A 27,415-nucleotide genomic window follows, 5' to 3' on the forward strand; every position below is an offset into this window, starting at 1 on the left:
TTCTTCAGTGTTTGGTTAAGTTTATTTTTCAATAGCACAGCCTCTGTGGGCAGAATTGTCTGAAAATGGACTCTTTCAAGTTAATTACTAGCTCTTGTTGATGGAGAGAACTCCCAGGGTGGCCAGAGTCCTCTTAAAATCCGTTTTTCTTCTGGACTGAAACACACTTGGGGTTAGTTTTCCCTCTTAGGAGAAAACACTCTTCTTGGGTTCCTGTAGGTTTCATGTTTTTGTGGCACTTGTCTGTAGGTTGGGATTCAAATTTTCTTCTGCTTAAATCTGTGTTAGAAATATGAAATATTTTAGGTTCACTAACGTCATCAGATATTCCTTTGTGAACCTCTAATTTAAGTTTTTTTGTTTCAGTTTAGATACCTTGGATCAAGTGTTATTTCAAAAAGTCAATTTTCCTTATAATATGGAGATCAAAGAATTTGTTCTTAAAAGTTGTCAGAAGAAAATTATATAAGCATCTATCCCAGTTCATATATTTAGTTTCAAAATAGTTTAAACATTGGTAGTGAATCAGGTATCCCTGTATGACTTTTTGTTTTTCAGATACCTGATAGAAAAAAGAAACTTGCTTATTTAGTTTTTCAGTAAATAGGAAGAGGACAGAAAGGAGATTCTTGAAACTACTGGTTATTGTTGCTTTCAGATTTTCAGTGTCCTTATCTCCAAGATCATTTTTATAGGAATCTTTGACCTCAAATTTTCGGTAGGAAGATGGAAGTAGTTGTATTTTGTGGGAATTCTCAGGGAAAGATGCCATTTCAGGATGTAGGATGAGAGAAGTTAGGATTCTTCTCAGTCTTTTCTATCCTTTCTCTCATTCCTTCTTTCAGAGAGAGAAGATCCTATGGGTTGAAAATTTTTTTCTTTAAAAAAAAAAGGCTTTTCTTGCCATAGAGCAAAGTTTAAGCAGTTTTTCCATCTTCCAGATCAAGCTGAGTATGAGAGTGAACAGAAGCAGGCCTGTGAGGGTCGATATAAAGTCTGGAAGGTGAGAAGTGTGAGATCACTTTGGAGAGTGTCCTGAGCAGAGTTGTCAACTAGAACGTCTGCTAATACCTGACACGTGACATCTTCCTCCAGAATCCATCACGTCTCTTTTTGGTTGATTGTGGTAAATGTCTGTGCTGTGTGTAGCTGTGCTCACTTCGTCTTCTGTGTCACGTGCTAGAGCAGCCTGGCTTCTCGCCTCTGCTGCTTTCTCCTCCAAGGTTGTTGGCAGGGGTTCTTACAAAATGAAGCTAGCTTGAATATAGCCCAAAGAAGAAGGGGTGTTGATTCCCATTTCAGTGGAGAAAATTGCTGCATAGCCTTTGAGGTCACCAGTTCAGAGCATTGTTTTCATTCTGTATCCCAGTAGGGTGGGCGAAGCAGAGCTGAAGAAGCAGGGCGCGCTGGCAATTATATTTTCTTCCTTCACCAGAATAGTGATTGCCATGCTAGTTTAATCACAAGTTTAATCACAAGTGGGTACGTAACTCCATGAGCTGTGGTCAAAGTCTGTTTCTCCTGAATTAAATTAATTCGATGATGGATGTTCAGAACAGACAAACAGTTGTAACTAGGAATCAATTTCGTTGTTAAATTTAACTTCTGGTACATCCCTTTGGGGTAAATTTGGTCAGAATTTATTTGGATTTTTTTGACTTCCAAAGATTAAGAATGAAACTAGGAATTGAACTCCGGCAACTGTTGAAGAATCTTTACAGTGTGATGTGGGCAGTTAAATGTATTTAAAAATGATATTCCTGAATTCAGATACCTGATAATTTTTTTTGTTAATTCATTTTTCACAAGAAAAAGCAGTGCTTTTCAAGAGTTTGAAGACTACCATAATTGAATCTTTACTACTTGCTAAGCATAATACTCAAACCAGAAATTATAAAAGAAAAGGTTCTTATCTTGGCATTAAAAAAATGATCCATTTAAACTTGCCATAAACTATGTTAAAAGAAAAACAGATTTGGAAATATATTTGTAACATGCACAGCACGTGGAAGGTTATTTTCCAAATATAAAACCTCTTGAAGTGTTAAATGTCCTCAAACAAAATGGGAAAGAACAAGAACAGGTGAGTCACAGAAGCGCCTGTAGATAGATGAATAGATGTTCAGTCTCACTTGTAAGCAAAGAAAAGCCTGAAAAAGAAAGAGAAGAAAGAAAATACCCTGCTGTCAAAAATATGGGAAAGTGCTCAGACATTGTTTGGCAGAAGCTGATACAAACCTTTTTAGAGATAATTTGTTGTCTGTGTTAAAATTATAACTGTTTATACTCTCTGATCCAGCATTTCCACTTTTCAGAATTCATCTCCAATAAAAATTTGGATTTATGTGCATAGATGTACATATGAAGGTGCCTGTTACAATAGTGAAGAATGAGGACCAACCTAATTATCAGTAGTTACAAGTAAATTATTAATACCAACACACTAGAATTCTGTGACAAGCATATTATTCCCCCAGGTTTTAAACTGCCATAAAGTACATCAGGCTTTCCTGGTGGCTCAGTTGTGAAGAATCTGCCTGCCAATGTCAGAGATGCGGGACACTTGAGTTCTATCCCTAGGTTGGAAGATCCCATGGACCTGGTGGGCTACAGTCCATGGGGTTGCAAAGAGTCGAACACAACTGAGTGCACTCACGTGTGTGCACATGTGCGCACACACACATCTTACATTAACCACCTTGAATTTACCACCTTAACCAGTTTTCAGGTACACAGTTAATAGGTGCATCCACACTGATGTGCAGCCGTCACCACCATCTACCTCCGGAGCTCTTGTCATCCTGTTAAACTGAATCTCTGTGCCCATCAAGCAGTCACTTCCTGTCTGCCGCCTCCCTCCTCCTTCCCAGCGCCTGGCAGCCACTCCTGTACTTTCTGTTTCTTTAAATCTGACTGCCCCAGATCCCTCATGTAAGTGAAATCGTATAATGTTTGTCTTCTGTGACTGGCTTATTTCATCTGACATAATATCCTCAGGGTTCTCCCATGCTGTAGCATGTGTCAGAATTTCATTCCTATCTGAGACTGAAAAGTATTAGTAGGCATTTTTTTAAAATTTAACTTTTGAGTGGCTAGTACATCCATCTATGTAGTACATCCATCCATTCTCTTGAGCTCTTCAAATTGAGGAGGAGGGTTAGGAGGCAAGAAAGATGGGAAGTGACTGCAAATGTGTGTCTCTTAAGTGGTGATGGCAGTGTTCTCGAATTAGATAGTAGTGATTGATGTAGAACTTTTAATACCCTGAAAACTGCTGATTTATATACACACTTTAAACCAGGGAATTTTATGGTATATGTGAATTATGTCTCAATACCCAGGTGGTGCTAGTGATAAAGAACCTGCCTGCCAGTGCAGGAGACATCAGAGATGAGGGTTCGATCCCTAGGTTGGGAAGATCCCCTGGAGGAGGAAATGGCAACCCACATCAGTATTCAAGGAACCTGGTGGGCTACAGTCCATAATGTCTCAAAGGATTAGACATGGCTAAAGCAAATTAGCACACATGCACAAAGCTATCATCAAAAAATTTTCAATCTCAATTTCACCTCAGTTAAAAACATTTTTATGCAGAATAGAATAAAGTTTCTTACAGGTTGTTCCTGTCATTCCAGTCTCTTCCGCCTTCCTTCCCTCCTTCTCTCTCTCCCTCCCTGCCTTCTGTCCCCAAAATAACAATTAAATTGTTGTGTAAAATTTAGAGGTATTTTTATTTCTTATGAATATTTTATTTTTACTTATAGTAAATACTTATTGTCTGTCCCTTTTCACCAAAGTGGTAGTAAACTGAACACAGAGAAGCAGGCATCTCTGAAGTCTTTTTCTCTGTGCATGTATATACTTTTATAAAAATTAGAATTGAGATCATCCTATACTTGCTATTATGTAATCTGCTTTTTTTTACACTTAATATGTTGTGATTATAGTTTTAACAGTAAATATAAACCTGCATTTTAAAATATTGATGCATGGTATTAAACTGGGTGGTCATTTCTCATTTACTCAACTCATCACCTATTAATATCCCTTTAGGTTGTTTCTAATCTTGTCAGTGGTTTAAACAACAGTGAGCATCTTTGTACACTTGCCAGATCATTTCCTTGAGATATTTACTATTGTTTTAGAGTTTGCCAAAAATACTGAACAATGTATGTTTTAACGTACACTGGTTTCCATGATGTCTTTAGCTCTGTGAAAACACGGTGCAGGTATTTCTGTCCTCAGTTTAAATACGAGAAATCTGAAACTATAAAAGATGGCCACATGTCCCAAATTGGGTAGCTCTTTGGTACGAGAGCTGGAACTGAAGCTAGTGTCTTCTGATTTGGGGCTAGTTTCCGTCCAGCATGGCACACTGCCAGGCTTGAATACCTGCCTACAAAGAGTGATTTTCTGTTGTTGCTTCTTCATTTCTAAAAATAGGGTTCTCAATGTAACTTCCTTTTGAATTCTTTGTATAGTGTTCTAGGGACTTCCCAGGTAGCCCCAGTGGTAAAGAATCTGCCTGCTAATTCAGGAGATGCAGGAGACGCAGGTTTGATCCCTGGGTCAGTGAGATCCCCTGAAGGAGGAAATGGCAATCCACTCCAGTATTCTTGCCTGGGGAATCTCAAGCACAGAGGAGCCCGGTGGCCTGCGTTTCATCAGGTCGCAAAGAGTTGGACACAACTTAGCGATTAAATAGCAGCAGCAGCATAACGTTCTAGAATTTATCAATTCAGATTAGAGGTTCACATACTGTCTTTAGGGATATAGCTAAAGATACAACCTCCGCAACGTTTTAGGAGTTCATCTGCACAGACATCTTATAATTACTCACCTATATTGTTACCCTCTTCTGAATCAATAGCTCCCACAGTCTCGTTATTTTGTGTTTTGTTTTTTGTGGTTAAAGCTTCACGTTATCTTGGTACTTGTGGGTACTGGCATCCACGGGCTGGGAGGATTGCTTTAATTCGATGCCAGCCCTGTTGCTGTGTGATCTTGGGGTGAGTTATTTAAGTCTCTGTACGATTGGTGTCATTATCAATAAAATTCGAATCATGGTGCATGTGTTACAGTGAGGATTAAATGAATGAACATTTAGAGTGCTAAGCACATTCTGACATGTACTTTTTAAAAAATTTTTTTATTTTCTATTGGGATAATGTGGTAGTTTCAGGTGAACAGTGAAGTGATTCAGTCATACTGGCATGCACTGTTAACGTTTATTATTTACTGTGGAAATTTAATTGTAAAGCACTTAAAAGTCATTTTGTATTTTGGTATCCCTTGTGGTTTCTAGTGAAACTTTTTTATGGTATGTTTGCATTCCTATAGATTTCCCCTATCTTCCCCCTTTCCTTTCCTTCAGTTCTAGCTGATACACTCTATTAATTTTGAAGAGTATCTTCATTTAGTCGTAGCTTAAGCACAGTGAAGAGTTGCTGGAGTCACCTTGTTTCCTGTTGATGATAAACACAAGTTAAATTACTGACATTTTACAGATTGTAAGGGCTTCCCTGGTGGCTCAGGTGGTAAAGAATCTGCTTGCAACGTGGGAGACCTGGGTTCAGTCCCTGGGTTGGGAAGATCCTCTGGAGGAGGACATGGCAACCCACTCCAGTATTCTTGCCTGGAGAATGCCATGGACAGAGGAGCCTGGTGGGCTACAATTCATGAGGTCACAAAGTCGGGCATGACCGAGTGACAAACACTACAGATAGGAAAGACAGTGTGGAACAGAAGAACGCGATTTCTGGTTTGTTCAGTGCGGGGTTCTGAGAGCTGTGGTAGCCGCCTCCTGCCTCCGCTGATCCCGCTCTGTTTGTGCTCCTGGAGGGGGAGAGCTGACCTGGGTCTTCTTTTCTGTCTGGACCCAGCACATGCAGATGACCATCCAGGCTCTCCAGGACGAGCTGCGGATCCAGAGGGACCTGAACCAGCTGTTCCAGCAAGACAGCAGCAGTAGGACCGGCGAGCCATGCGTGGCGGAACTGACGGAGGAGAACTTCCAGAGGCTGCACGCGGAGCACGAGCGGCAGGCCAAGGAGCTGTTCCTGCTGCGCAAGACGCTGGAGGAGATGGAGCTGCGGATCGAGACTCAGAAGCAGACCCTGAACGCACGCGACGAGTCCATCAAGAAGCTGCTGGAGATGCTGCAGAGCAAGGGGCTGTCTGCCAAGGCCACCGAGGAGGACCACGAGAGGACACGGAGGCTGGCGGAGGCAGAGATGCACGTGCACCACCTTGAAAGCTTACTGGAACAGAAGGAGAAAGAGAACGCTCTGCTGAGAGAGGTGAGTGGCCACTTTCTCAGCCGTAATGGCACTCTGTCTTTTTTCCCTGATTAGTTAGCATCCTGGCCTAGATGAATTTATGTGCTCTCTAAGCTAGTGGAAGGGGAACTCTTTCTTTGGTACTTAAATTCTGCACCGATTTCTGTTCTGATTTGCTGTCTTGTGTGAGCTGACATTGACTGGCATGTATACCAGCTTAATGACTTTCTGGGTTTTTCTTTTCCCCTCTTGTAGACTTATTTTGTTGCTTAGAGGGGCACAGAATATTCTTGATTGGTTACTCATCTCTTGATTTGTTCATAGAGACACACACAACAAAATCAGAATCAGAGTAGCTAACTATTGCTCAATTTTTAAATGTATTAATCATTGAAAGTGAGCAATGACCTCAGTTTTAAGTATGCCTGTAAAGTCCTGGGCAGCAGTAATGGATGTTTGCCCTGTGGTTTCTATGGAAACTGTTGCCTTGCTGTAAAAGATACGTGATAAAAATCATCTGCTGCCATGGAGGCACAGCGGGAGGAATGACATAGAGGCAAACTATCACTTATTTTCTAGAGAGGAAACTTGGGCTTTAGCTGACCACTGTGACTACTGGTAATGTTTCACTTTTCTATGTAATACTTCATTTTAAGAAATCATAACTGAAGAATTCATCTTACGTTGAATTAAAAAAAAATTGACTGCTCTGACTCTCTATGAGGTCAGAGACTTGAGCTAACTCACTTGTGAACAATGAAGAAACATAGTTTCTTCAGTATTGGAACACTTGTTTAAGCAAATGTACTTTATATTCAACGATATTAAAATGTGTGGTACTGGCACAGTAATAGATAGCTAAATTGATGAGACAGAATTTCTATTCTATTCTAAAAAATAATGTAGTTTTAAGTTATGATGTATGTTTTGGAATAATAGCCATTGGAAAATAGTTTACATAGTCACATCAAATTAAATTCTAGATGAAATAAACAGTTATTTTTTAAAAAATGAAAACAGCTAGAAGAAAATTTAAGTAAAAAACTTTTAATATAATCTTGAAATAGGAAAAAGTCTTTATTGCCATAGCAAGATGCTTGAATAATTAAATGTGTGTATGTTAGAAAAAACAATTAACAAAAGTTAAAATGACTGTTTGGGGTGGAGTTTTGCAATTTGTGCCTCGACTGTTACATAAAGATTGTTTCCAAAATAGTAAGGTGCTAGAGGCACTTAGCATCACCTTTCTGTTCCCATTTACTCGGCAGGTGTCCCTTGGAGCCTCTAGTTTATATTCAGTCCTGGGATAGGCACTGGGTATACACTTCTTAACATTTTTCATGTCAGAACACATGGTCTGTGCCATCCCAGAACTTAAAAGTTCGGTGAGAGGCAGTGAACTGATAATTATGAGATGACATAAACTAGTTGAGTCTGATTATGTCGGGAGAAGGGTTAACAGGGTACACAAGCACCTTTGAGGAGGTGCCCTTTAAGGGAACACTGAAGAAAGATGAAACGGTCTTTCTGAGCATTTGTGTAAAATCCTGTCCTAACCCGAACGCTAACCCCGGAGAAGGTTAACGGTTTCAATGGCCTGAGGGGAAGGAGTTTGAGCAGACAGCGAGGAGACGAGAAGGCAAAAACCATATTGTCTCGGGGAGGTGGGCATGAGATTGGATGTTGAAGAGGTCGCCGGGGCCAGGTTCGTTCCTTCCACTCATGAGTTGTCCGTTGGGTGCTCACCCGGTGCAGAGCACGGGGAAGCCACAGTGAACACAGTCCCTGCCCTCTGGAGACAAAAGTGCTCGCCTCCATGATCCTTGCAGGTAATGCAACAGTTTTATTCAAAGTCCAAGGGAAAACTGCCACAGTGTTTAATCAAGGGAGTGATAAGATCTGGTTTAGCTTTTAAAATTTACTCTGGTTGTTTTGAGCATAGATGGGGGAGGGGGTGTTACAAGTGATCAAGGAAGTCTAGTAGACTCTTAATGGCTCTAATCTGTTGATGAGTGGTGACTTGAAACGACTGTTGTACATTATAGCACCAGTGTGTGAAGAAAGGTAGAAAGAATTATAAGTTGACAACACTGAGACATCCATAGGTTTTATTCTTATTAGATTATCATCCACCTCTGAAAAACAGCAGTAATTCATCAATTCCAAGACTCACTTTTCCCCATTTTAACATTGTGAAATTAAGTCTTACCTTTGTTGGGGCTTCCCTGGTGGCTCAGACGGTTAAGGGTCTACCTGCCATGCGGGAGACCCAGGTTCAATCCCTGGGTCAGGAACACCCCCTGGAGAAGGAAATGTCTACCCACTCCAGTACTCTTGCCTGGAGAATCCACATGGACAGAGGAGCCTGGTGGGCTACAGTCCCTGCGGTCGCAGAGTCAGGCGTGCCTGAGTGACTTTCCCTCTCACTTTCCCTTGGTGGTATCTCGGAGTCCCTGTCAGCAAGGCCGCAGTCCTGCTTTACCTGTGCACCCGCACGGTCACAGCTGCTCGTTTTGTCACCACTGAAGCCCATGTTCTGAGCATTGTTGCTGTTTTTCTCGTTAACTTTAATTGATGTTCAGTGCCCCCTCAGTAATACTGTGGTGTGAATCTGCACTGAAACAAAAAGTTATCGGTATGAGGAAAGTTGTAAAAACAGTTTAGGGTTGTATATGGTTAAACTTTTATGGTTAAATAAGTAAAAAAGAATCTTGCAATCAATATAAAATAAAAATTCTAAATGAATCTTTGAGTCACGATTTATTTGGAGGCATTCCCTTCTTTTCTCTCCAGCACATTGAACAGTAGTTTGCCATACAATTGGTGGCGTCTTAGATTTGAGATACAGTAATATTAAAATGGTTTTCCTATCCAGAAATATTTGTGATTAGTTTTCCATTTTGTTCATGACCATGATTCTGTTGCAGGAAGGGGGACCCCTTCCAGGGCCCGAAACTGGGCTCTTGTCTAACACTCGGAAATGAATTGTCCGAGGAGACACATGTTGACAAAGCAAGAGATTTTACTGGGAAAGGGCACCCGGGTGGAGAGCAGGAGGGTAAGGGAACCCAGGAGAACTGCTCTGCCGTGTGGCTCGCAGTCTTGGGTTTTATGGTGATGGGATTCGTTTCCGGGTAGTCTTTGGCCAATCATTCTAATTCAGAGTCTTTCCTGGTGGCGCACGCATCGCTCAGCCAAGATGGATGCTAGCGAGAGGGATTCTGGGAAGTGGACGGACAGGTAGTGTCTCCTCTCGATCTTTCCTGAACTCTTCAGGCTGGTGGTGGCTTATTAGTTCCGTATTCCTTATCAGGATCTCCTGCCATAAAACAACTCATGCAAATGGTTACTATGGTGCCTGGCCAGGGTGGGCGGTTTCAATCAGTGTGCTTCCCCTAACAACTCCCCCCTGAGAGACTTCATACTCAAGATGCTTCTTGGGAATTGGGGCGGAGGTCTCTTTCTTCTGTAACTTCTTCCTGCTGTGCCTGGGTGTAGGCCTGCCTAGCAGAGCAGAAGTCTCTCTATACCTGACCTAAGTTAGGGTATTCCACATCTGAAACCTGCTTTCACCCCTTGTAATAACAGCAATTTAGTTTGAAACTGTTGGCGCCTCTCAGAGATGAAATAGACAGGGGCCAAACAGACCTAAAAGGATGGTCATCACTGGTCCCCAGAAACAGGAGGCAATATTTGGGGTGAGGGCTGCAGGGTTTGTGACTTTTTTTTTTTGATTGGCTGGTGGTGAAGCAACAGAGCTGTGCTCCAGGAATCTTGTGTTTAGTCTGAAGTTACCATCCTCCACCTGGGTGGGGGCTCCAGTTCTGTAGAAGAACTCAAAAGACGTTATGCATATTTCTTTGAGTAGGAACTAGGACCCCGTCTCAAGGCTGTACCACCATTTGATTGTTTCTCCTCTGTTTCTGTATTCCCTCCCTTCCCTGATTAGCAACCGTTTGAATCTACCCTTTGGAACTCAGGGAAGGTCAAGGAGGCTGAATGAAGCCTATATCCTACAGACAAGAAATGGAGAACACAGAACAGATCTGTACTCCAGAGTCACCACCCCACAGAGTCTTGTTCAGTTTTAATTTAGGGAACAGGGCAACTATGACTGTGATAACTTCCTGTCAAAATGGGGCTTAGGACTGTCTCAGCTTGGAGAGGAGACACTGAATTGGAAGTATTCCTGAGTTTTAAGTCTTAAATCTGAACTTTGTATGATTAAAATCTCAATCTTTTGGTCTGCCATTTTGTTGTAACAGACCCAATTAGTAATAGCTGGTGGAGGGATAACTGGAATTTTAATAGACAAAATAAGTCTTTTTTTTTTTTTTAAGGAGAATAGGCCTGAAACCCAGTCTGGACCTGGCATTTTGGGGAAACTTTTAGCCAGGTGGCCAGTTGCCTAGTTTTATAAAAAGTAAGGTATAAGTTACTAGCTTTCAGCAGACATTGCTTGGAGAATGGTGGCATCCAAGCCTGACACGACTCAGAAAACTCAAGTGTCTAGCAATACAACATCTAATCTGAAATTACACCCATAGTAACACCTGGTTATTTCCCAGGATGTCTGAACCATAGCTGAGTACTCTATTTTGACTTTTAATTGTAAAATTTTTTCTTTAATAGCTAAAGCAGATGGCACCATTAATGATGTCAGTGTTTCTCTAGGTGTGAGAAGATGCAAGAATTGGGACTCATAAAATCTCTTGAAAAGATCTATCTGAAGGCCTGTTCTGCCAGTTTTTCCCAGAGCACGGAACACCTCATTCTTGATCTTCACCCTGAACTCCTTTCAGGGCCGTTGAAAGTCAGCAGTTGCAGTGGCCATGATATAATAGCTGTAGATGTAGATGGCAAGTGTCAATCTTCAGTTGGCAAAGCCCCTTTTTGCTCACAAACTTGACCACGACTTTGAGGGGGGCATTTCATGACCATTTTATCCCATGGTGCTGAGAATGTCCATTCTCAGATTTGGCAAAGATTTTGTCGACCGGCCTCTCAATGTGCTGTTACTGGATTAGGCCATAAAACAGTATCTAAAATTCTCTGGACCACCTGTCTTACTAGCCTCTTGGTCCAGGAAAACATTCCCTCTTGTTGCTTTTTCTCATATCTAGAGTTACACTGTCATCATCATCGATTTCAAAAGGGACTATATATTATTCTATCAGAGGCCTCAGTCACACATTTGGCACTGTAAGAAATAGCAATTCTGTAAAACAGGTGAAATACAAAGAACGTAGCCAGCAGTATTAGTAAAGTCACAAGTAAGACCTAAGAGCTTCTATTAGATGTAGCCCAGTATATCCCAGGTCATCTGACTTAGTCTACTCTGTACGAATCTTTATCTTTCAGGGAAATTATACATTGGCACCACCATCTATAAGGCACATAGCCCAGTTTTCTAGTGTTACTAGACTGATTATCCTTAGTATGATTTAATTGTTTTTAACACAGAGGAGACTTTAAACCTAAATATATATATAAATCTATCTCATAATTGTGGGAGATTTCTTTTTCCTTTGCTAAAACTTTTCTTGTTGCTCTGATTGAGCTTGAGGAATAGAAAAAGGCTCAAATTTATGGCCAGAGTCAGAGTAGGCATTATTTTTTTTTTTTTTTTAAATATTATTTTATTAGTTGGAGGCCAATCACTTTACAACATTTCAGTGGGTTTTGTCATACATTGACATGAATCAGCCATACAGTTACACGTATTCCCCATCCCGATCCCCCCTCCCACCTCCCTCTCCACCCGACTCCTCAGGGTCCTCCCAGTGCACCAGGCCCGAGCACCTGACTCATGTATCCCACCTGGGCTGGTGGTCCGTTTCACCATAGATAATATACATGCTGTTCTTTCAAAACATCCCACCCTCACGTTCTCCCCCAGAGTTCAAAAGTCTGTTCTGTACTTCTGTGTCACTTTTTCTGTTTTGCATATAGGGTTATCGCCACCATCTATCTAAATTCCGTATATATGTGTTAGTATACTGTAATGTTCTTTATCTTTCTGGCTTACTTCACTCTGTATAATGGGCTCCAGTTTCATCCATCTCATTAGAACTGATTCAAATGAATTCTTTTTAACGGCTGAGTAATATTCCATGGTGTATATGTACCACAGCTTCCTTATCCATTCATCTGCTGATGGGCATCTGGGTTGCTTCCATGTCCTGGCTATTATAAACAGTGCTGCGATGAACATTGGGGTGCACGTGTCTCTTTCAGATCTGGATTCCTCAGTGTGTATGCCCAGAGTGGGATTGCTGGGTCATATGGCAGTTCTATTTCCAGTTTTTTAAGAAATCTCCACACTGTTTTCCATAGTGGCTGTACTAGTTTGCATTCCCACCAACAGTGTAAGAGGGTTCCCTTTTCTCCACACCCTCTCCAGCATTTATTGCTTGTAGACTTTTGGATAGCAGCCATCCTGACTGGCGTGTAATGGTACCTCATTGTGGTTTTGATTTGCATTTCTCTGATGATGAGTGATGTTGAGCATCTTTTCATGTGTTTGTTAGCCATCTGTATGTCTTCTTTGGAGAAATGTCTGTTTAGTTCTTTGGCCCATTTTTTGATTGGGTCGTTTATTTTTCTGGAATTGAGCTTCAGGAGTTGCTTGTATATTTTTGAGATTAATCCTTTGTCTGTTTCCTCATTTGTTATTATTTTCTCCCAATCTGAGGGCTGTCTTTTCACCTTACTTATAGTTTCCTTTGTTGTGCAAAAGCTTTTAATTTTCATTAGGTCCCATTTGTTTATTTTTGCTTTTATTTCCAATATTCTGGGAGGTGGGTCATAGAAGATCTTGCTGTGATTTATGTCGGAGAGTGTTTTGCCTATGTTCTCCTCTAGGAGTTTTATAGTTTCTGGTCTTACATTTAGATCTTTAATCCATTTTGAGTTTATTTTTGTGTATGGTGTTAGAAAGTGTTCTAGTTTCATTCTTTTACAAGTGGTTGACCAGTTTTCCCAGCACCACTTGTTAAAGAGATTGTCTTTTTTCCATTGTATATTAACTGGCCCAGTGAGGGGATCTCGTCTGGTAGTATCACAGTGACCTGAATATGACTATAAATTTTTTTTTTAAAGTAAATTTCCTCAGGGCCAACCAGTTAGAGTCTTGTAGTAGAGAAATTTACCAAGGTAACCCAGAGCTAGACACAGATAATTGGCCACAAGCCCAGCAGTTGGATTGATTTTTAAAACGAGCATAGTATCAGGCCTACGATAGAAAAGCATTTGATTTATATACAAAGGTCTAAGAAGTCAAGAGAACACTATAAACGATCATTCGAATCAGGTCCAGTATCTTGGACAAGCTGTCTACCTCTGACGTCGTTGTCGTCTCATCCTGGTGTACTGTAGTTTCTCTTGTTTGAGCATCATTTTAAGGTGAGATCAGGTCAGCTGTCTTCTCTATAGACCAATCCAGTGTAGGGGCTTTGGAAGTGGGAATTAATCTAAGAGTCAATTTCTCTTCAGTTTTATTGTGTATGAGCTAGTTAAGAGTACCTGATAAAAAGTCTTTCCATCCAGGTTGGAGACAGTCTCTTAAATTATGTCTTTTTCCAGTCCTGGTTGCAGGTCATGAGGCATCTGATCTTCGTCCAAAGATAGATTACTGAGATAAACTTCAGAAACAAACTTTCACATTAATATCACATAACAGAATTGATCATAGACTTTTTATTTTGTTGAAACACTTATAGGATCTCAGACTGAACTTTTGATATAAAACAGGACTGGGAAACTCACACCAAAAGCTTATCACAGATTTTGCCTAACAAATCTAGGTGAACTCTTCTTTTAAGGTCTCAAAAATTCCTTGAGATTTTTGTACCTGTTAGTGAGATAACCTTTTTAGCTCATTTGATAAACTTACTGGAAACCTAAGAGTTTCAAATTTCTGGAGGAGTCAGATAGAGAGAAAATATAATTGTTTTGTTTATAACATATAATTTTACCAAATTATTTTCATAATTAGTTTGAGAGGAATGTTTTCCTTACTCCCAGAAAACACAAGATTCAAACCTGTAATTTTTCAGATAGAAACCATAAAAATTATAAGCATATTTGCTGGTTCATTTAGTCTCTTGTTAACTTTTGTGAAGTCATCAGGTTTCTCATTAGAACACCAAGACATATCAAAATATTAAGAACTCTATATAATTTCTAGGATATCTGTATTAGTAATTTTACCATACATTATAACATGAGTAGATTTATTGCTCATTTGATAATCTTTTTCATGTAATTTAACCAATCAAATAAACACAGTTTAATATCTCCCTTTGGGATGTTTCAGGGGCCCTCTGAAGCACCCCAAAGTTAGCTAGAGGTCAAAGGAACTTCAAAAGAATTCGATTTAGGAATTTTTATCAAAAAGATCAATTAAAAGCATTTAGAACATTTGGTCAGATTTAGTTAATGTTGATGGCTGCATCATTTAGCTTGTTGATATGTTACAATGGGCGTAAATACCAAGACTCAAGGTCTAGTGAAAGTCAGCTCTGCCATCTTGGACCTAATTGGCTCTAACCAGTTTTCTTATGACCGTGTCATTTTTAACAAAATCTATTTATCTAACTAATTGTAATCCAATTTTAGAAAATCCTGATCATGCATAACTCTTTTTAGTATTTTTTATACTTTTTTTTTTTTACTGAAAGCACACTTCCTGCTTTCCTTTAGCAACCAAGAGCTAACTTTTATATTAGCATTTTATAGATTGGTGCGCATAAATACCAGTGATAATTTCTAAAACCCTTGCTTTCTTAAAACATTTTAGGATGGCATCAAACATTATTTATAGTCCCAAATCTCTTTAGTTTTTCTGTAAAAGGAAATCAGTGTTTAGTAGTAAATGTTTCAAAATTTTATTTCATTTGGAAATGACCTAATTATTTAATAGACTTCCAATACTTAGTTTAGCACAACCCTTAGAAATTCAAGTTACACCAATCTGGGGAGACTATTGTAGACAGATATTCTTAAAGAATAATTATTCTTAATAAAGTTTATATACAAACTCATACCTCAGTTACATTTTTTTTAGAAGTTTTTTCACTCGAGGTAATTTCTTTGTTGACAAACTTGTAATAGGTATAATATTTAACTTATATTAAACCTAGGTACAATGAAAATATTCTACTTGATATTAATTACTCTAAGACATGTCTGTATTAGATAGGTCAAAAAAAACATTAATATCAAGTATTTAATACTGAATATTTCCCAGTTCACCTGAACCTGGAATTTACTGTTTAATTTAGAATTATTTGATTTGTAAGCACTTACCTTTTTTTAAGCCAATTAAATAGAGCTCATTTATAAATTAACCTAAAAATATTACCCAGAGACAAAAACATACCAAGACATATTTAGACAGACACACTGCAAGATCTAGCTTCATTTTCTAAGTTTGGTGGTGAATTAGATATTACAATATAAAATTTACTAGTTTATAAAAAAAGCTGAAATAAATAACATTTTTAAAGGCTTTTTTCTTTTTTCTCAGTCTCAGGAGTTAGAGATGGTCTAGATAAGTGTTCCTGAGAGCCCTGGCCTCAAGGCACAGGGAAAGAAAACCAAGCTCTAACAAAATGGTGGCAGGTCTAAATGGTGGCCAGACAAAGCAAAATGGCCATCACAAATAAAACACACACATATAAACCTGGCAGTCCTCATCAGACACTCTCTTAAATACAAGAATACAGTCTCTTAGAAAACCTTTTATAGAGACACAAAACTTCAGATGTCCTCAAAGATTTCAAAAGGAGGAAAGGAAGCCAGGTTGAAAGAAGGGGGAGGAGGCAGGAAAGGGGGGCAAAGGGGGTGGCCTTACAGACGTCTCCTGCCACCTGCAGACACCCAGGCATTACGGGACTTTTCCCTGGGCTTCCAGAAAAGGGAGGACTGGAACTCGGCCCTACCAGAAACCAGACTAGAAAATTCGAGTTCTCTGCCAAAAGGAGGTGATCAGTCTCCAATCCTCAGCTCAAGCTGAGGCCCTTCGACCAGATTCCTGCGTCCAGGACCGGGGGATTAGAAAAACGGGAAGGATAGGAAGGGCTAAGCAGAGGAAAGAGAGAGGGAAGGGGAGGGAGGTCAATAAAGTCTCTTGTTTCTTACCGGTCGGGGCACTCTGGCCAGTTGTCCGCGTCAGGAGGAGACCAGGGACAAAAGGGTCCCAGATGTGGCCGCTGGGTCTGGTTCATTGTCAGGCAAGCTGGCCCCTGAGTATCCCGAGTGGTCAGGATGTCAATCTCAGCGAAGATGTCCCTTCGTGGTCGCCATTTGTTGCAGGAAGGGGGACCCCTTCCAGGGCCCGAAACTGGTCTCTTGTCTAACACTCGGAAATGAATTGTCCGAGGAGACACATGTTGACAAAGCAAGAGATTTTATTGGGAAAGGGCACCCGGGTGGAGAGCAGTAGGTAAGGGAACCCAGGAGAACTGCTCTGCCGTGTGGCTCGCAGTCTTGGGTTTTATGGTGATGGGATTCGTTTCCGGGTAGTCTTTGGCCAATCATTCTAATTCAGAGTCTTTCCTGGTGGCGCACGCAGCGCTCAGCCAAGATGGATGCTAGCAAGAGGGATTCTGGGAAGTGGACGGACACGTGGTGTTTCCTTTTGACCTTTCCCGAACTCTTCCGGTTGGTGGTGGCTTGTTAGTTCCGTATTCCTTATCAGGATCTCCTGTCATAAAACTCATGCAAATGGTTACTATGGTGCCTGGCCAGGGTGGGCGGTTTCAATCAGTGTGCTTCCCCTAACAATTCCGTCAATAGCAGGTAAATAATTCCCCCAAGTAAAAGCTAAAGAAGGAAAAATAAAATTTAATCCTGTATTTTCTGTTTGTAGTGGAATTACATTGTTAGGTGACTTATGGTTAGATTTTGTATTGTTTACTGGAGTGTCTTTCCTTTGATGGGTAGAAGAGTGAAGACATCTATTGGACAAATACTGAACTACAGCCCAGATGTGGTTAGGGCCTGGGGCCTGGGCATGTGGGGTTTTAACAGACTTTCCAGGTGGTTCTGTGACACACCCAAGTCTGGTTCTCAATCTGTTGGCAGACCGTACCTAATCTGGCTATGGAATTCTTGGATCAGCAACCCATATGCATTCTGTGCATTGTCTATAAGTGGAATAAATATTTCAGATTTATGCGTGCTGTTTTTTTTTTCTTAATGTAGATCCTATTGTGATGAATAAAATACTGGTTTGTATAAAAACATTTATTTACATGTATGCCAATTTTTGTCTGTATGATATCTCAATCAGCAAATCTTGTTTAGAACAATTGTATTGTTCTAAAGTATTTGAGGTTAAAACACCTATTGTGTGACTAGTTCTAGGTAGGAATTCTGACTGACTGACTAGCACATCTGAGGAATGCCTGTCTGTATTACTGGCAGTTATAAGGTAAAAACAGAGGACTTGAGAGGGAAGAAAGAGAAACAAATACACATAGAGAAAAGATGGAAACAATGGACAAGGAGAAGGGAGAATTAAAAAAGGAAAAGGGTCCCCGGTGAGCGTGTGCTTCCCTAGTAATTTTGGAAACTGCAAACAGCTACGTTGCTCACCTTTGTGATTCAGCTTATCCTGTCTCATTGTGTGTGTGTGTGTGTGTGTGTGTGTGTGTGTGTGACTTGTGCCTCATTTTGGCAGGAGGGTGTGTTTTCTCAAAATGATGCTGTCGGTCGAGATGGTGAGGGGTTACAGTGCAGTGCCCCCGCCTGATATCTGGAGTTCAGGTACAGGCAGAGTACTGAGGGTTCTTTCCCACGTGTCTGTGTTGAATACAGTCAGCCCTGAACTTGTGTGGAGAATTAAATCTGGTGAAGGGACATCTACCCGAGAACCAGGGGTGCTGGAGGCTAAAACCTGAATGTTGAAAAAAATAAAGTTCAGACATAAGTGCTGCTTTTCAACCCCAAATACTCCTTTCTCTCAGCTGTGTAAGCAAGTGTTGACTGACTTTTAAAAAGAAAGAAGACTACTAACAAAAGGGAGATTTTGTTTCTACCTTATTTGTTTTCTTTGTCTAGTCATTATTCTTTAGGGTATGAATGAGAGGAATTAAAGGCATTTTCTGGTGTGCACCACAGTTGACAGTATGACAAGATCCAGATAATTCTACCTGTACTTGAATTTGTTTTGAATGAAGATTTTCAGGCTAAAGAGAGTGAAATAGAGCAAGCACATAGCATATTCTGCTCTTTACATTTGTCTGAATAGTACTTTCACTTTTATTTCCAGAGCCGTCTCTCTCTACTGACAGTGCACATGTCAGAGGGTTGATGTGTCAGTGGGAAAGGGGAGTTGATGAGTCTATGGACTGCAGGACATGTTCACAATGAGCTTTAATGTGCAGGCTGTTGAACGGAAATCTGTTACAACCGATAGGTTTTAAAATGTTTTAGTTGGAAGGTTTTATGCCTGCAAATGGTTTAAAGTACACCCAAGTTCCTTGTTAGACGAGGGTTTTTTTTTATTCAAATGGGTTTTTTTCTTTTCTTTATATACTACAGGTATGCTTGCTGGAGTTTAAAATGAAATTGTAATAGTTTCACCTTAAAGCATTTGGAAATTTCCCTAAATTGGAAGTCGGTTGTGGGGAAAAGTTCAGATAAAATTAATTCAGTGTCTGAATTGTGAGATATTTCTAAGAAATGCAGTTTTAATATTTCAAGTAGATAAATGTAAAGTGTAGGGTCAGTCAGTCAGTCAGTGTTAGTCGCTCATTTGTGTCCAACTCTTTGGGACCCCATGGACTGTAGCCCACCAGGCTTCTCTGTCCATAGGATTCTCCAAGCAAGAATACTGGAGTGGGTTGCCATTTCCTTCTCAGGGGATCTTCCCAACCCAGGGATTGAACTTGGGTCTCCTGCATTGCACGGTGGATTCTTTACCATCTGAGCCCCCAGGGAAGCCCTTAGAAGACTTTATTAATAGGTGAAGATTAGTTAACAATTAGCAGAGTTCATTTTCTTTTTGTTAATACATTTTAAAGTTCTGTGCTCATTTATTAAACGTATATTATTAAATATCCGTTTGCCCACTTTATCACCTGTTGACGGTGTAGGGTGTGTGGACAGACTAGAAGCCGGGAGGTCACTGATGAGTTTGTTGTCTTAATGCAGGTGACAGGTGATTATGATCTGAACTCATGGGTTCAGATTTTGTCCTGGATTAACGTGTTGTGGATTTTTCTGTCTTTCTTAGTGGAATGTTTTGCCTGGCAAGAGTTAATCGTGGATGAACTTGACTGTTAACGAGACTTACTTTTACACTCTGTTGGGGCTGGCCCAGGTGGCTGTCTCTCCAGGGCTAGAATGTCTCTGCTCAGCACCGCTGACCTCTCCATTGGGCTGTTTGGAGCTTGACTCTTGCCAACCCCTGTGAGCTCAGGTGGTTGCTCACTCATCACTCTCTGATCCTGATCATTGTTCTGCCCCCAACAGTCGCTCTTTGTCTGACATCATGGAGTCTTTCCCTGTGTACCAATACTTAGCTTTTATCTGAAGACTCCAGGGGACCCTGTCGGATCAGACGCTTTACCAGCTAGCTTCTTCCTCTCTGTTACTCTGCTTCGCACATTGCCAGCATCATGGGGACTTGGACCCACTGGTCTGTGTTCCAAGCCCTGTAGGACTGCTGTTTTCCATTTGCCTTCTTCTCCGCACATCACACATCAGATAGCAAGTCTGGATCATAACCTTGTTAGTTTCTCTTCTCTCAAGGCTCATGGTCCTCTGCTGCTTGTCTTCTCAATGTCTGAAAACAGTTGCTTCATGCATTTTTGTCTAATTTTAACATAGTTTACACCAGGAGGCCAGTCCTCTGTCCATTTGTGTTGACCTTGTAGAGAGTGATAAGAAAATGGGAAACTCATTGAAGGGTTTAATGTCAAGTGCCATCATCTGTTGATGCTTTATCAAGATTACCCCATGGCTTTCTTTAAAATGGATAGAAGAAAGGGAAAGAAGCTTAACTTGAGGCTGTTGTAGTAATCTAGGTTCAAACTAGACTGGAAATGAAGTGAAATGGTAAATTTGAGGAGTATTTTGATGATGGAACAGTTAGGATCTGCTCTGGAAGGTGGTAGGAGATGAGGATCTGGGAGGACTTGAAGGAGACCCTCTGGTGTTTGGCTTGAGCCACCAGGAGGCTAGTGTCCTTTAAGGAGATGGGCAAGACTCACCAGTCTTCAGAAGAGGGACCAGGTTAAGTAGGAGGAAATCAGGAGTTTTGTTTTGGATGAAGTAAGTTCGAGTGACCCGGTAGACATCTATATAGCGATGCCAAACGGGCAGAGCAGAGGGCAGGCCTGGGCATTCAACAACAATGTGCCTTCCCTGTGGTCACTTGGGCTATCTCAGGGGACCTGGGAAGAACCAGCTGACTCAGAGACAGTCTCAAGAGTCTGACAGGAAAGGTCGGTCACCCCAGGGGGAATCTCTTGAAGATCGTAACTGTGATGTTCTTCCACCCCTTCCTTCTTTTCTGATCCTCAACTCAAGGAAATTTGGATTAAAAAAATAACTCTGTTTTTTGACACTAGCTAACCATAGACTACTTCGGACACTCATTCAGCAGCCTTACTCTCTTTTTCTTTCTGACTGTGGCCCCTACAAAACCGGAGACGTCCATCGTGGTCGGCCAGGGGCCTGTGGTTCTCAGGCAGATGTTATGCAGAGGATGCTATCAACACAGATGCTCTCAGTAGCTCGTGCCGTGCGCACTGGACTTCTGTGACTTCTTCTGAAAAGGGACTATTTCTAATCCCCTTGTTGGATTGCTTGGCGTCCTGAAATAGGCTGCCAAGTTGTGTGGAAGAGTGACACGGCAACCTGGGGGCTTGCCGGAGCATCACCTGTTATGATGGCTGAGGCCTCTGGGATGCATTGTGTGTAACCAGGTGCTCAGAGATGGGGGCCCTCCTGTTCCCCTTAGCTGAGGGCAGTCTCTGGGCTTCCTGGTCCGCAGGGAAAGGGCAGGGAGACAGGAAGTGATCAGTGTCTCACAAGCCTGGGAAAGTCATCTCTGCATGCACCCACTACTCCCTCACCACCCCTACCTTCTCTTGGGAAAATGGGAGTGAAGAGGAGGACGCTTACTCTCTTTCTTGCTTTTTGTGTGTAGGAGATGCATCGGAGATTTGAGAACGCCCCTGATTCTGCCAAAACTAAAGCTCTGCAAACTGTTATTGAAATGAAGGTAAGTGGGAACCTAATGAGGAACCTTACTGTATCAGTTCGCACTTTCCAGTGACCACACTTTGATGTGTGAGTTTTAGAAAGTGGTACTTAGTTCACTCACATTGTAGACGAAGAAATAGTGAGACTTCATGAACACGACACATGAAAAGAGCTTCAGTTTCATTTCCTCTTGCCCAGCATTTCTTGGAATGAGCTCTTCTCAAACCTTTTAATCTCAAGGTCCCTTATTCTCTTAAAATGACTCATTTTGCTTGTTTTTAAGAAATTGTCTGCCAGGGACTTCCCTGGCGGCCCAGTGGTTAAGACACTGCAAGGCACCTGGTTTGAATCCCTGGTTGGGGAACCAAGATTCTGCATGCTAAGAGGCGCAGCCAAGAAGAAAAAAAGAAAGGAAAATGTCTGTTCTTCTCTCAAGTAAGGCTGTGCTGTGCTTAGTCGCTCAGTCGTGTCCGACTCTTTGCATCCCCGTGGACTGTAGCCCACCGGGCTCTTCTGTCCATTGGATTCTCCAGGCAAGGATACTGGAGTGGGTTGCCAGGCCCTTCTCCAGGGGATCTTCCCAACCCAGGGATCAAACCAGGTGTCCCACATCGCAGGCGGATTCTTTACCATCTAAGCCATCAGGGAAGCATAGGTTTTCATGAAAAAAAGTACCTGATTCAGTTGCAGCCCATCGAGTGTCCTGGGAGCCGTGTCATACTCAGGACACAGCAGGCGGACCTGGCCCCTTCCCATTTCCTCACAGAATGATGAAAAGATACATACTTAAGGGTTAAGTACGTATCCGGGACATCTAAGTGAGCCAGTGTTCTGAAAATGTTCTTTCTTTCTTTGTCTCTCTTCTTCTGAGAGCTGTGACCCTGAGAACACGCTGCCTGCTAGCGCGGTTTCGTGCTGTTGCCGTTGTCCTAAGGCACCCAGTCTGTTGCCTTCCTCCACCTTCACTGCACGTATTAGCACCGTGGGAAAGGCCCGCAAGTCAGAGAATTAGTGTGAAAAGAGTTTCAGCTTTTCAGAAGGGTTGGGAAGCACCCCTGGGGTTCCATGGACCTCTGCTTTAAGTCACTGAGTAGTTACAAATCGTTATGGTGCTTGGTGACAAAGAGCTTGCCTTCTCTATGAAATTCCCTGTATTAAAAACCTGACTTTATGTAATCAGCCATATGATGTAGAACAGGTAACCTAACTTCTCTATACCTCAATTTTTTTATTGATAAATGGTGATGATACTAGTACCTATCGCATGGGTTGTTTTGTCATTTAAATTAGTTAAAACAACTAAAACACTTTGAACAGGGCCTGGTACATAGTAAACATTATAGTTTTTATTAACAGCATATTCTTTCTTATAAGAGCTGAAGACTTTTTTAGACAGGGACCCTCCCTCCTCTCCTTTCCCCATCTCTGTTTCTCCTTTCACCTTCTTCATGTCCCTTAAATAGTTTGATACAATGTTTTGCATTGTGCACCTTCATTTAATATTTGTTGATGTGACATGAATATTTAGCTTTTGGTATATAAATAGTTCTGTGTAAATAGATGCTTCTTAAGTACAGTTATGATAGCGGTTTTCTTAGATGATTTCCTCTTAAAACTTATATTGTATACATCTGTATTCTTGTTGGGGAAAGGGTTTTCCAGACAAATTCCAAATTAGTGGATTCTGGGTTCTTTGTAGTCAGACAATTAATAGTCCTGAACATAATCTTGATAAGAGCCTTTAGGAAGGATGGACTGCACACTCACGTTCCCCTCACGGTTATTTGTGCATATTATTTACTGAGTTGGAACCTAAAAGTAAAGCACACGAGAGTGCCCATGTTCACAGAATCATCTTGCTTGCTTTTGACAGCTTGGAAGTGCAGTGGATCTATTTTAAGTTGTGTTAACCTCCAGCCATTTTGCTAAGAAGCAAGAGACGGAGATTCCGGTGGCCCAGTGGGGTCAGGTGGATGTTATGTTGAAATAACAACTGAAGAAGCTGAGATGCAGCTGAGACACCTTTTGAAAAAAGGTTGAGGATATGAGAAATTTAACAAGGAGCGGAGGATTTCAGTGGGCTCAGTTGATTATTGTTGGGAGACCAAGGACTAGGGAAGAACAGAGTAGTAAGATGGTAGAGAATTTATTTATCTAGTTATCATCCGTTCTAAAACCTCCTTTGGAAGGACTGTCCTCAAATAAGCCCAGCCTGAGGACCAGTTGCATTGATGCCGAAACTAGTCCAGCATAGCAGTTATGGCAGGATCTCTTTCCGGGCAGTCAGAGCTGGAATCTTGGTCCCTTCTGCGTGATCTTATGGTGCGTGAAATGGCAGCAACGGTGCTGATCCAGTCCACAGTTGCCCCCCCCGTGTGTGTTAGGATTCAGGGAGAAGATGGGAAACGTGTCCTGGCCAGGGCCTCGCGGGGCTTCATAGAGGAAGGGGCTGCTGATGTGTGGGGCCGGAGTTCTTAGCTGGAGGCTGTTTCACTTGTGTGGCACCCAGCGGTGCTAGAAATACGCCCCCCTCTCTCTGCTTCCCCTTTCATTGCTGCCTAGGCTACTGTCAGAGGAGAGCCATGTATCCCTTTCTTCATTGGCAAGGTAATTACATGCCTGTGTCTATTATCTTAGTCTTTTCTTGAGGGACAACATCTTGATCTATCCAGGAGGATTTATAGTCATCTTAATTTTCAGATAGTGCATTTGAAGTTGTTTATTTATTCTCTGTGAGCTGAGGTAATTGTAAACAAGTAAATCAAAATCCTAGTTCAAGGGGGCTGCCCTGGTGGCTCAGTAGTAAAGAATCTGCCTGCCGAGGCAGGAGGCGTGGGTGCAGCCCCTGGTCCGAAAAGGTCCCACACGCCATGGAGAAACTGACCCTGTGCCACAGCTACCGAAGCCTTTGCGCCTGGAGCCCAGGCTCTGTGAGAGAAGCCGCTGCAGTGAGAAGCCCACACATCGTAGCTAGAGAGTAGCCCGTGCTGGCCACAACTGGAGGAAAGCCCGAGCGGCAGTGGAGACCCAGCACAGCCAAATATAAATAGAATCCAAAAAAGTAATGGCAGTGTTCCATATGTCAGGCAAATATTAAAAAAAAATCCTAGTTCAGGTTTAGAATGTCTCTGATTGTATTAATACAATGTTTAATTTGAACCAAGTAGAAGTTTCATTTGAATAGTTTTGTAAGAGAAAATGTTTGTTGCATTATTTTTAAAGGTCATTCAATGCAAGTTGGAGGAATTCAGCCCTTACCTCTCCCCTGAACCTAAAAATAGCTAGTTACAACTGTCTAATGATAAGTTTTTTAACTCTTATCTGCATGCTTTTAGAGGGCAAGAAAAGTCAGTCACGACAGCCTGGAGGTAAAGTGAAAAAACAAGTCAGTCTCAAAATTTCTTCTTAAAGGAGTGGTTTCTCTGAATTTCCAGATAAAATAAAGTTCTACTGAATTTAATACTCTTTAAGGTTTTTATTTCATAGGTGAATAAGCATATGCAACTATCGATGTAAAAATATCTGTTCTTTGTTGGAGTTTTTCCGTAACTTATGACATCTAAAGTAATCTGGGGATAAGCTAGGTACTGTGACAGACAAAACCAAGAAAATGGTATAGAAGGTATTGTACTGGGAGGTGGATATTTGTGGTGAGGATGATTTACAACAGTGATGTTTCTTTTTAAAAATGACTATGAAATATTTCAAACTCATGGTAAAGTATAGAGAATAAGTAAGATTACTAACATAGTAGCACTCCCCGTTGTCTATGGGGGGTATGATCCAAGACCCCCTGTGACCTGAAGCCAGACAGTGTAATATCACACCCTGTATATTCTGTATTTTTCCCTGTACATTCCTTGGATACATTTTATAAACTAGGCACAGTGTAAGGGATTAACAATCATTAATAAAATAGAACAGTTACAACAGTATACTTTATGAAAAGGTGAGTAGTCTCATGCTCTCTTGGTATCTTACTGTACAGCTCTGATGCTGTCTCCATCTGAACTAAGTGCTTATCATGCACAGTACCCTTAACTTTGGCAGTTTGAGGTGCAACAGCAAAGCTGGCACGAATTTATTTTTCCTTCATCACAGTTTCACTGATGGAAGATTCATTTGTACTATAGATCTTAGCAACCTCAGCATATGATTTTTTTTCCTTATTGAGAACTTCCATTTTTCCAGTTAAAAGAAGCATCTTATGGCTTCCCTTTCGCTAGTCTGAGCTGCCGGCATCACTACGCTTGTGCTGTGGGTCACTTGAACACAAGCACTGTGGTGCCCGGACAGTCCGTCTGAGGACCAAGACTCCCACTCGGTGACCAGTGGGCAGGGATACAGTGGATGAAGAGATGACTCACGTCCTGGGGCGACAGAGGTGTGAGACTTCGTCACGTTGATCCGAACAGCAGTATGCAGTTTAAAACTGATGAATCGTTTCTTTCTGGAATTTTCCATTTGATATTTTCAGACCACAGTTGATCTCGGGTAACTGAAACCATGGAACGCCAAACCACAGAAAATAAAACTGTGGATAAGGCAGGACCACTGTAGGGTAAACCGCAACTTTTGATGTAATCAACGATTCATCCCTTTGCTTTTCTGCAGTGGGATAATATCAGGTCTTTGTGATTGTAGATAGTTGGACATGTTACTGTAAGTCTTCAAAACCTTCTTACTCTTCTCCCTACTCCATTGGGGGCAGAAATAAACCTTTTAAGGTTGCCAAGTAAAATGATAAAGTATTATAACCTGGGAAGGTTTTCCTGTTAATATTACAGATGTTTTCACCAGAAGTTTGTTGGCCATAAAGTGCTCAGAAACTTGAACTAGTTGTCCATTGCTTTTGCTTCTTTCATTAATACTGTTAGCTTTAATCAGAAGGGCACAGAGTAAAGAATTAAAGGAAAAACATACTATGGTCAGGAAGGATATATTTCAGAAGCAGGGCACCTCTTGTAGTTTTTCTACATATGTGTTGATCTTTATTAAATTTCACACTGTAAAGGCCGGCTTGTTCAGCCTTGCTGATTTTTCACGAAGACTTTAATGTCTCAATCTTGTGTTGCTCTCAGGATTCAAAAATCTCCTCTATGGAGCGTGGGCTCCGAGACTTGGAAGAGGAGATCCAGATGCTGAAATCCAACGGGGCTTTGAGTACTGAAGAGCGAGAGGAGGAGATGAAGCAAATGGAGGTCTACCGGAGCCATTCTAAATTTATGAAAAACAAGGTAATGGTATGAGATACCTGATTTTTAAAGGGGAGGGGGTTGAAAAACTGATGTGTATTCCTGCCTCTTTAGTGATGATGGACCTCACGCTGCTTTATCAGGCTTCAGGGAAGAATACTTGAAACATAATTCTTTCAGATAAAACTTTCCCAGTATTAACATCAGAATTACTGATGTTGGATGGATATTTCAGATTTCACTTAAAATTACTTGTGTGAGGCTAGGTGTGTATTATCATGATTTAGCTCTTCATGTCTGTCAGTACTTCTGAGGCAAGCAGAATTACATCCAGATGAGTTTTTCTCCTTGTATGAAACGTCACATTCTCTTGTGAAACAGTTTAAAAGTCAGAACACCAAAAGGCTGAACCCACACCTCTTTTTTCCCCCCTGAAATGTTAAATAAAATTGCACCTTCCCTTCAAACACAGTTCCTTAAAGGAAAGTCCTTTGCGGTCCTCCTTGGGGAAGAGCCGTGTATATCAGGTTTATTGTTTGCCACGTGCACTTGGCTATATGTACAGTAAAGAAGGCTGAGACACATCAGTCTGCGTTATAACCTCCATCACAGTATTCCTTTCTTAGATCCAAAGGCACTTAGTTTGATTTTCTCAACTATTTTAGGCAAGTTGGAGGGTTTAGTTTATTATCGTTATCAGTTTATCAGGTTTGTGGTATTTTA

General features: G+C 41.2%; 1 protein-coding gene across 5 annotated transcripts in view; it reads left to right on the forward strand.

Moving 5' to 3' along the window:
• ERC1 (ELKS/RAB6-interacting/CAST family member 1) overlaps positions 1–27,415 on the forward strand; it is a 274,453-nt gene that overhangs the window by 51,625 nt on the left and 195,413 nt on the right. For all 5 annotated transcript variants that reach the window (XM_065943059.1, XM_065943083.1, XM_065943090.1 and 2 more), the window contains exons 3-5: positions 5,883–6,299; positions 21,442–21,516; positions 26,579–26,734. In XM_065943059.1, coding sequence (XP_065799131.1) covers positions 5,883–6,299; positions 21,442–21,516; positions 26,579–26,734 — 648 coding nt within the window. The remainder of the gene's footprint in view (positions 1–5,882; positions 6,300–21,441; positions 21,517–26,578; positions 26,735–27,415) is intronic.

This window comes from Muntiacus reevesi, chromosome 1, assembly GCF_963930625.1.
Source record: "Muntiacus reevesi chromosome 1, mMunRee1.1, whole genome shotgun sequence".
In the NCBI taxonomy this organism is placed as follows: domain Eukaryota; kingdom Metazoa; phylum Chordata; class Mammalia; order Artiodactyla; family Cervidae; genus Muntiacus; species Muntiacus reevesi.